Consider the following 10861-nt stretch of genomic DNA (forward strand, 5'->3'; position numbering starts at 1 on the left):
TAGAATACATATTCTAAAGGAAATAGAACATAGACAAAATGTAATAATACTATTATAACCAGGATAAAACATAGAAAAAATGTTAGAATTTAAATTCTACCATGTTTAGAACATAGCATATATGTAAGAACGTGCTGTTTTATCTAGATACATGATAGAATACAAGATAAAATACAAGTTAATGTTTTCTAAATTTTTCTACAATGATGTAAAAAGCCTACAATATATATTGTATTTTATAAATAACAAAGATATTTGGTTAGAAGTGAAACAGACATATTCTATATTTGGATAGATCATTAAGAAGACGTTACAATACAAATTGTAACTTTCATAAAACATATAAGACAAGTTAGATATTCTATTTTATCCTTGTAGAAGGGTTGTAATATACATTATAACAAATTTAGATCACTGAAATTGTTTTTGGATTTCTATTTCGGTATATCAAAAGATGTAAAATATTCTCATGATGGTATTACTTTTTTATTTATATATAAATTTTTAATAATTATTTTTGTTATTATTAGGATAATTATGTCGAAACTGATCAATTAATGGAAGCGGTATAGAAGAACAAAATCTTTTCATTGTGGCATATTTTCCCAATTCCTCCGAATTAAAGTTCTTTTTGACTCATTTATTTACCAAAATGCTCTTTCTATATATATACCTATTTTTGTCATCCTTTAATAACTATAAACAACAGGAGAAAGTAAAAAAAAATTTGGTTGCATATGTCTATCTAATCTCTTATTACGTTTGTGCAATAAAAGAAAAGAAATCCACAACCCTTTATTTTTTCAAATTCAGAACAAAGAGTTAGATGTGTTCTTTTTTTTTTTTGTCGACTCCCATCTTCGAAGATCAAGTGGTAAACGGTCTTGAGTCATTCCGGAGAACCACTCTGTCCGGCTGGGTCTGATCTATATGAGAAAAGAGAACACCACTAAGTCTCGCCTCCTTGGCGAGAGAATCTGCACGCAAGTTAATACTCCTGGGTATGTAGGCAATACTGAACTCCGAAAAACTAACTTGTAGAAGCCGGAAGGAGACTAGCTCAGAGTGAAAGGCCGGCCAGTCGATAGAGCTGGCAATCATGTCCACCAGATCGGAACAATCCGTTTCCATATGGATCACGTTGTAGGAAAACTCTCTCAAGCAAGACATCGCCCATATAAGCCCTTCCATCTCTGCATGGAGAGTGGATAGGCTTTTACGGCATCCTTGTAGTCCAAATCTCTCGACTCCCATATGATCCTTATAGAACCCTCCTAGACCACTGATCGTGCCATTATCGATCCATGACGTATCGATTTGGCAGGTCGGGCGTTGGGGTGCTATCTGGACATGCGAGCTAGGTAAATGATCTGATCGTGCTCCCTATTTCTCTCCCTCCTCAGGTAGATTCGCTTTCCTCCAGCATTCGACTTCGATAGAAGCTAACTGGAGAGTGTCGACCAGTGATACTTCTTTTCCATTGAAAACTTTATCATTTCGTGCCTTCCAGATGTACCATAAGATCCATGGGAAGGTTTCAATAAGTGGTTTCATATAGGCCACGTTTTTCTTCTTCCAAAAAAGGAAGTTCATGTTTTGATAAACAGAGGTACTCGAAAAGTAACCCGGAATGGACTGATAGTTCGATAAGGTCCACACCTGGATGGCGGGGGGACATTCAAAAAGAAGATGGTTTATGGTTTCCTCAGGGTCACCACATCTAGGACAGCTCCTATCAGTGCCCAAGTGTCGATAAGCAAGTCTTTCGGTCGTGGCAATACATCCTGTCAAAGCTTGCCACATAAAGTGTTTCATCTTTCCGGGGGCACTAATTTTCCACACATGGCTCTGTAAACGAGTGATACTTGGTTGTGTAATATGGGTTCCAGCATCACAAGCCTTAGTTTCCTGTAATCGGTTATATCCTGATTTGACCGTATAAGCACCTGATTTTGTGTAATGGAACCTTAGTTTCCTGTAATCGGTTATATCCTGATTTGATCGTATAAATACCTGATTTTGTGTAATTCCATGCGTAACCATCCATGTGTTCAAAAAAAAGAACAAAGAGTTAGTTACTTTTATTTTTGTACATTAGGACTGATACTGTTGGCTATTATAATCACAAATAGAATTTAAGAGGAGATTATCGGTTTGTGTTTTTCAATTGATTTTAAAATTTTATACAAATTTTTGTGTTATTTGTTATTTTTTAAAAAATTATGTTAATGTGTTATTAATTTAATAACTTATGAATCTTAATTCAGATATGCAGTGGATGTTTAATATTCTCCCCGCATTTGAATGATTTATTATGGTTATATATTTAAGATTCACTCGGCATTTGAATGATTGATGTTTTATATTTTGTATTTGCTTAATAGTATAATTAATGGATTTGAAAAAAATGTAAAATGTGAATGGTTATTGTTTAAAAAAAATCAAAAAGAATAGACAAAATAATGTATAGTACCTTTTTAATGTGTGAAAAAAATCTTAAAACATCAATATTGGTATTGCAGTTTCTACTCTGACAAAAGAGGTATTACAGTTTCTAACAATGATACCTAAACAATGGGAAATATTTAATATAAGAACTAAAAGGTCTTACTTTTGCTCATGTATGTTTGGTTAAGCACATATGCCAAAAAGATTACCAAACTAAGCTAGTCAGAACTAAGATGGACATAGTTTTCTCAAGGTGATAGAGATTCTTCGTTTCTGATCAATTTCTTCTCCTTCCCATACCTGAAACCCAATCTGCTTCCGGTTAATCTCGTGTTTCCAATAATACCTAGCTTCTCCAGACATTAGAATGAGAGATCCTGGGATCAACAAAACATCGACACCGTCACCTTCTCCCTTTTCTGCGGGACTGAACCGCATCACGCAAGGTGACTCCAGAGAGACAATGGCAATTCCATCTTCAAAACGCAGCAGATCAACATGTGCACAAATCCCCTGTTAAGAGATCATTTTCATTGTCATGAAATCTTATCCTATGTTAAAAGATCATCCAATTTTTTTTATTTTTATTTTGCATTTGCATTTGTCATAGAATCTTGATGTAGTGGCTGTCTATGACTGATTATTTCACTCATTGTGCAACTCTCTATGTAGTTGTAATGCTCCAAGAAAACACAACAAGTTGATAATCTATTGGTTTCTTCTAGCTTTAGCATCTTAAAGATCAACCATTAACTATCTAATTCTAGTCCTATAGCTCTAGGAAACCATAACAAGTTGATAATCGTAATTCGTACCTCACCTGGTTGGTATAAATTGACAATGAGCTGGTTGAACAGAGGTTCTCTCCACAGCAAATCAGCAGGCAACACTGGAAGATCAACAGACTCCACAGACTCCAGTATGAGCTCAGATAGTTCTGTTGCCCATGAAGGTAGATCACCAAACCTCATCGCCTTCCAACAGAAAAAAAAAACAGAACCTTTAGTTTCTTTTAACATCTCGTATTAACTCCAAGACGCATCACACCAAAGAAACTAAGAAAAAAACATGAACCGTAGTGTCTCGTTACTCATGTTTGGTAAGAAAAAACAAGACAGAAGGAACCAGAATCCATACAATTTAGCTCCAAATGTTCAAGATGAAACAGAAGCCGCATAGTAAGAAAAAAAACACGATGCCCAACTCATTCATACACCAAACAAAGCGTGTTTGAACCACTGTCTCAACAATGCAACATAACAATTTCAATTTTGTGTTAGGGTTTTAGTACCTGGTTGATAGATTCTTCAACGAACCAACCTTCTGCAGAAATTCATAAATAAAAAAAACAAAACTTTAAGTGAAGCAAATCCATGTAAGTAAAGATCAATGAGCATTTGGAGTATTAAGAGAGAAGGGTACCGTTTAGAATGGCGGAGAGCAAATCAGACTGATGATGAAGAGAGAGAAAGTTTCTACAGAGCCATAAACCATTGATCTTCTCCACTCTCTCCCATACCGCCGCCGTCGAATCTCCGACGACCACGGAGGTTTCGCGATCTGCGAGGTGTTCATCGTCTGACGAATCGCCAAACGCCGCTTTCAAGTGCGCCTCTTCTTCTTCGTCGTCCATTATTTTCCCGTTTCATTTCTCTCGGGTTTCGATGTGATGGTCGTCGGTTCAGCAAGGATGTTTCGGTTATCTGGCTATGATTGGGCCTTTGCTTAAACAACTATAGCTTATTGGGCTTGTAACTTCTTTCGCTTTATCCGCAACTAATATAAAAGCCCTTCTAATTCTTCTCATGATTACAAACTTTAAATCGAACTAGATTTTGACCCGCCTTTAAAAGGGCCGGTATATTTTTTTGTTTTAATTTAATTCTCATATTTATATTTTCTTTCTGGTTATATTTTTATTTTTCTTTGTAATTATATTTGTGTATAAATTTTAATCGAAATATATTTTTGTTAAATAATAACAATTTAAAAATTGATTCAACATACGTTCGGTTAGGGCTGGATTGCCTGTCAAACCTGCCAATCCGCAGGTTTTAATTTTGTTTTGGTTAAAAAATATGACCCGCATAACCCGCAAATAAATAATTTGTACCAGCACCCGCATTTGTGTTTTTTTGTAATCATATTTTGTTTAATATTAATTTAATTTAATATAATTTTTGATAACTATATTAAATCTGTCAAGTTGCATAACTATATATTTATGGTACATGTATTTCAGAAATTATTTTTATTTTTGTAAAGTCTATAACATGTTATATTTTTTTAATAGTTACCCAAATAATTAGTCAAGAATATTCATACATAAAAATCTGATTTGGATCCGACTCGAAAATCAAACTCTCGTACTCTATTAGACATAAACTATATACTTGAACGATTCTTAATGTGTTATTTCCGAAAATCAATATCAAACCCAACCTACATTGAAAACCGAACAAAATTTTGAAAAATGTTTTTAAAAAATAATTTTTAATATATTTGTTAAATATACATATATAGTCTTCATTAAATTTAAGTAAAATCACATTTAGTAAATTTACTAAATATTATTTAGTTGATAACTTATTTAAAATCCGTTAAACTAAATGAGTTTATAAAAATATTTTTTTCAAATCCAAAGGATCACAATTTAAAGACATCTTGAGCTTTTTTATTTGGAAAATATACATGGTTACCAAATATGTTTTTAGTTTGTAAATGTTTTACACGTAAATCATTTGTTTAATGGGTAATAGTAATAATGTCATGTTTTAATATATTTGGGTTTACGAATCTCATTTACAATGAAACGGACTATTCGTTGATATTGATAATGTTTCGAAGCTTTATTGATGGCATTAAAAAGAAAACAAATCCCTCCAGTTTTCTATATTCAGATTATAATTTAATTAAATAAAATAAAGAATAAAACATGACGTGAATTCGAAATGGGCTATTTTTTGTAACTTATTTTGTAGAGAAAGAATGATTTAGCTATTTACATTTTTTGTTAAATAATAAAACGTATGGATCCGAAAAAGTTGGAATTAAGAGGAAGTTAATAACAAAATTTAAAAGGTCAACACAACCTTCTATTTCATGGCAGTTATAAAATTAATAATATTGATTTCATGGCAGTTATAAAATTTAAAAGGTAGACACAATCTTTATCAATTGGTCATACATGAGAATTAATAGAATATACTAGATTCTGATCCGCCCTTAAAAGGGCGGGTATATTTTTTGTTTTAATTTTAATTTTCATATTTGTGTTTTTATGATTATAATTTTGTGAATAAGTCTTAATCAAAATACATTTTATTAAATACCTGCAATTTAAAAATTGATCTTGTATACGTTCGGTTAGAGCTGGGTTGCGGGTTGAACCTGGTTCGCTGACCCGTCAACCTGCGGATTTCAATTTCTTTTGCTCAAAAAATTTGACCCTCATAATCCGCAAAAAAATAATTTTATATTTGCTCCGCTTAATTTTGCGGTTATCAGCAGATTATATTTTTTTGATCCGCCCTTAAAAAGGCGAATATATTTTTTGTTTTATATCTTTTTAAAAATTTAATTTTTATATTTTTGTTTTAGTCATATTTGTGTTTTTCATTATATAATATTTATTTTAAATGATTAATAAGAAATATTAATAATTATATTAAAATATTTGGACCACACCTATATCAATAAATCATATTCCTATTTTAATAGTATTGATTTGTTTTTAATATTTCTTTTAAATGATTAATAAGAATGAACACTGAAACGAACACCTCTCATGTGAACAAAAGAACCAAAACCAAATGTGAACCTAATTCATATAAAACCAAGTGAATCCTAACAAAAACCAAATATGAACATAATTCATAAATAACCAAGTGAACCTATCTCTTGATCCAAAAATTGAATTTGAACCGGAATTAAACCGGAATTCAAAAAAAAAAACCGGAATTAAACCACTAACCAAATAGGTATCCAAATTTTTAAAATAAAATTATATACCCACAAATATTAATTATATTTAATTTCTAAATAATTAAATATACTAAAATTCTATTTATTAACAAAATTACCCAAATTTTTTTATCCATAAATTTAGAATCATCTGAATTACTCTACTATTTTTATTCAAACATTCTGATATTTAAAGTTAGTATAGTTATTTATTTATTTGTAAACAAAATTATTTATACTATGAATATAAATGCTATTTTTAAAGTTATACTTTAGTAAAGTTTATTTATATTAAGCCAAAAAATATTTATAATATAATGCGGAATTATTTTATATTTGGAGATCTATTTTTGATGCATTAAATACTTTGTATTTATAAGTTTTCATGTTTTTACATTATTTTTATACAAATAATTTTATTATTATTGAGCTGAATTTATATCATCTGAATCCAATTTAAGTGAATTACTTAAATGAGCTTCTGAAAAGACATTCATTATTTTGAAATCCACGTTAGATAATTAAAATATTGTCGAAAATTACAACATCAGTCCTTTTTTTTTGTTTAACACAACATCAATCCTTTTTTTCTTTAGATCGTTAGTATATTTTCAGAAAAGAATCAGAAAAGTTGAGAAAAAAACTGATACTTATGTCATCTCATTCTCTTTGTGTAAACGCATACCATAAGTCGACAAAAAAAAACGCATACCATAATAATAATTTTAGTGTAATGATTAAAGCCGGTTATAGTCTGTTCGAACACTAAATGAATTTCGTTTTTAGAAAAGAATAAAGGATTAGAGAGTCTTTGCACATTCGTCTTCTTCCCCTTGGCCATGTAACCCTAAATCTCCAGCCGGTCTATTTTTTCTAGATCTGTTTTTTTTTGTATTTATAAGTTTTCATGTTTTTTACATTATTTTTATACAAATAATTTTATTATTATTGAGCTGAATTTATATTATCTGAATCCAATTTAAGTGAATTACTTAAATGAGCTTCTGAAAAGCCATTCATATTTTGAAATCCACGTTAGATAATTAAAATATTGTCGAAAATTACAATATCAGTCCTTTTTTTTGTTCAACACAACATCAATCCTTTTTTTTTCTTTAGATCGTTAGTATATTTTCAGAAAAGAATCAGAAAAGTTGAGAAAAAAACTGATACTTATGTCATCTCATTCTTTTTTTTTGAACAAATGTCATCTCATTCTCTCTGTGTAAACGCATACCATAAGTCGACAAAAAAAAACGCATACCATAATAATAATTTTAGTGTAATGATTAAAGCCGGTTATAGTCTGTTCGAACACTAAAAGAATTGCGTTTTTAGAAAAGAATAAAGGATTAGACTCTTTGCACATTCGTCTTCTTCCCCTTGGCCCTGTAACCCTAAATCTCCAGCCAGTCTATTTTTTCTAGATCTGTTTTTTTTTTTAATTCTTTCATCAATTTTTTTCCAGTTCTTAAGTTTGTTAAAAATCCACAAAACTATCAGCCATTCATCGTCTTTTACACAAAACTAACATTATAAAAAAGATTTATCAACATTTCCAGTCAAGCATTTTTACTCCAGTTAATCGGTTATAGAATCGCTTTTTAGGACAACATCCTGCTGATTCTCTGCAGTGAGAGTAAACCTTAAATTTTACAGTTAATCTGCATCATTAATTATACAAATCAATCTCAAAATTAAATACAACCAATTTTTTTTTTGGAAAAAAACATTTCAGAGAAATATCAATGAAAACAGATTTTGAAATATAGGAAATGCAGAAAATTATAAATCATAAAACTTTCTTCGTCATGGTTTTTAAATTCCAGTTTAATTTGATCATCATCCTGGACATTGTTCTGAAACTAATCGTCGTGCTTATAATTTTTTGTTTGTTACTGATAAATCTATTGATGAAAATAAAAAGCGTTGGAGAGATGACGACCTTGTAACTGTTTTGGTAATAAAATTATAATGTGGAGTATTTATTATAACATTTAATAAATAAGTTTCTTGCATATTTTGATTCAGTTATATTTTAAATTGGACTCAGCTATTATCAACAGGTCATACTTCAACTTTAATAGTATTGATTTTAAATCAGGTCATCTGATGTATCAATGTATCATCCACACTACATGCGCCGCCCACGTGCGTAACTACAACAACAATTGGTAGACGAACCTAACCTCTCGTGTATCCGTCGAGACGTTGTAGTAGCGAGCGAGCAAGACGGTTCCGGTTCTTTACGTCTTAAATATTGGGAAAGTTTAAAAAATTGGGGAAATTTAATGATAAAATGATCATGGTGAAAATAATTGGGCAATTCTCTCGACCCTTTTCAAGTTTTATCACAAAACAGCCTATAAGGAGGAAAATGACAAATGTGGTTTAAAAAAATGGAAAATGACAAAAATATTTTATTTAATAGGTAAAGACCCTTATACTCTAGATATATATATACAAACAAATAAATAAAATTAAAAAATTGTTTTATTTTTCAAATTATATGTTTTCAAATTCGATTTTTTTATAAAAAAATTATTTTGAATTTTATTTTCGAACCTTTTTATTTTTATCATCAAAATTTTCTTTTTGAAATTCTAAAATGCTTTTGAAACTATTTTAAATTATTTTATTTTCATTTTTTTAATAGGATAATCCTCCTAAATAGATCACTTTTCAAGTTTTTGTCAAGAAAACCTATAAGGAGAAAAATGACCAAAATATTACATTTAATAGATAAAAGACACTTATACCCTAGACATATAAATACAAATAAATAAATTAAAAATTAAAAATATTTTTTTGTAATTTCGAAGTATATTTTTTTCAAATTCAAACTTTATTATAATTATTTTTATTTTAAAAATTCCAATTTTTTTTCAAATTTTACTTTTATAATTCAAAAATGTCTTTTGAAACTATTTTAAAACTTTAAATATTTTTTTTTATTTATAAATTTTAACTTCAGTCTCTAAACCTCATCCCTTAACTATAAACGGTAAGGTTTAAATTAATTAACCCTAGAGGTAATAACTTATATTTACATCTCTGATGAAACATTTTGGTCATTTCGATCTTTAGAGATTATATTTGTGACAAAAACTTTTTAGGGTTTACCTAGATATTTCTCAAAATAATTTGATTTTTTTAAAAAACTAATAAACTATGGATAATATTGGTTAAGCAAAATAGTATTTTCAGTATAGATATAAAACACATTTTACATATGATCAGCTGGTATAGACTTTGAATGGTAACAACGGGTTGTACGGTGATGGTCAAGAGGATTAGATATTGTGGTACGGTTTAACTGCGGTTTGTATAAGAGAAATGCATGCTACGGAATAATTCCGCTTCGTCTAAATAAACGATTTCAAAACAAAAGATGAATGTTGACATATATAATAAATAGTGTAAATGCGTGATACATAATGCTATATATAAAAATATATGATACTATATAGTTTAAAAAATTTATAATGCTATATATTTTCCTACACCACAAATAATATGGCTTTAGTAATTAAAGGGTTAACAACTGTTTTTTTATTTTTCTTTGATGTAGTTTTAAAAATTGACTTAAAACATAATAGTTGAAGCATGTATCTACAACTCAACATGTCACTTCAAATATAACTAAATGTGTTTCAGTTATATGCTTTAATTATTATAATATTTTTTAAAAGTAATTTGGAATATTGTGTAAACTGATAAAATGCATTTATATTAGTTTTAGAAATATTTGATCACAATAATTATTTAAGGAAGATACAGTAAGGCTAAATATAATTAGTTAACAAAAAAAAGATTGACCGCACTTAGAGTATCTCCGAAAGACACTTTATAACTTCATATTTGAAGTTTTTTTTTCTCCAAAAGTACACTTCAAAACTTCAAATTTGAAGTTTTTAGTAATGAAACTTCAAATATAGAGTGTCACTACTCAAAACTTCAAATTTGAATTTTCACATTTTTATTTGCATTTTGGTCATTATAATTACATATACATTTTATGATTCTTAGATATTTTGTTGTTTTATCATTTTGATCTTTAAAAAATCATATCTTATTATATTTCATATTTGTTTTCATAAATTTTAGTTTTACACATAAAACTAAATATAAACCTTAAAATAAGAAGTTTTAATGTTTAAAAACATCTTTAAACCTAAATATATAACTAAATATTAAATTACAAGAAAAATACACTATATTTTGAAGCTTGCAAAACTTCATATTTGAAGTTGAAAAACATCTTTAAACTTCAATACGAAGTTTTCTAAGTTTCAAAATATAATGTATTTTTCTTGTAGTTTAATATTTAGTTATATATTTATATTTATAATTTATATATTTACTGTAAATTTTTTATTAATTAATATTAATGTGATACTTTTATATATGTGCTAGTTATTTATAAGTTTTATGAAGATATATTAATTAT

General features: G+C 28.8%; 1 protein-coding gene across 1 annotated transcript; it reads right to left on the reverse strand.

The window, feature by feature from the left end:
* Nucleotides 1-2451: 2451 nt before the first annotated feature.
* On the reverse strand, nucleotides 2452-4121 carry LOC108824253 (uncharacterized protein P8A3.02c). The gene is made up of 4 exons (XM_018597636.2): nucleotides 3871-4121; nucleotides 3740-3771; nucleotides 3264-3422; nucleotides 2452-2961 (listed from the first exon to the last, which is right to left on the reverse strand). The coding sequence occupies exons 1-4, from the start codon at nucleotides 4079-4081 to the stop codon at nucleotides 2677-2679; spliced, it is 687 nt and encodes a 228-aa protein (XP_018453138.1). The 5' UTR covers nucleotides 4082-4121; the 3' UTR covers nucleotides 2452-2676.
* Nucleotides 4122-10861: the final 6740 nt, after the last annotated feature.

Source organism: Raphanus sativus, chromosome 9 (assembly GCF_000801105.2).
Source record: "Raphanus sativus cultivar WK10039 chromosome 9, ASM80110v3, whole genome shotgun sequence".
In the NCBI taxonomy this organism is placed as follows: Eukaryota; Viridiplantae; Streptophyta; class Magnoliopsida; order Brassicales; family Brassicaceae; genus Raphanus; species Raphanus sativus.

What these genes read in the sequence shown, in the direction of transcription:
- LOC108824253 (XM_018597636.2), bottom strand. Translation starts at nt 4,081, where the DNA reads ATGGACGACGAAGAAGAAGAGGCGCACTTGAAAGCGGCGTTTGGCGAT. An exon ending in GCTCTCCGCCATTCTAAACG is followed by an intron (nt 3,772 to 3,870) that starts GTACCCTTCTCT and finishes GAATTTCTGCAG; the next exon opens with AAGGTTGGTTCGTTGAAGAA. An exon ending in TTGAAGAATCTATCAACCAG is followed by an intron (nt 3,423 to 3,739) that starts GTACTAAAACCC and finishes TTCTGTTGGAAG; the next exon opens with GCGATGAGGTTTGGTGATCT.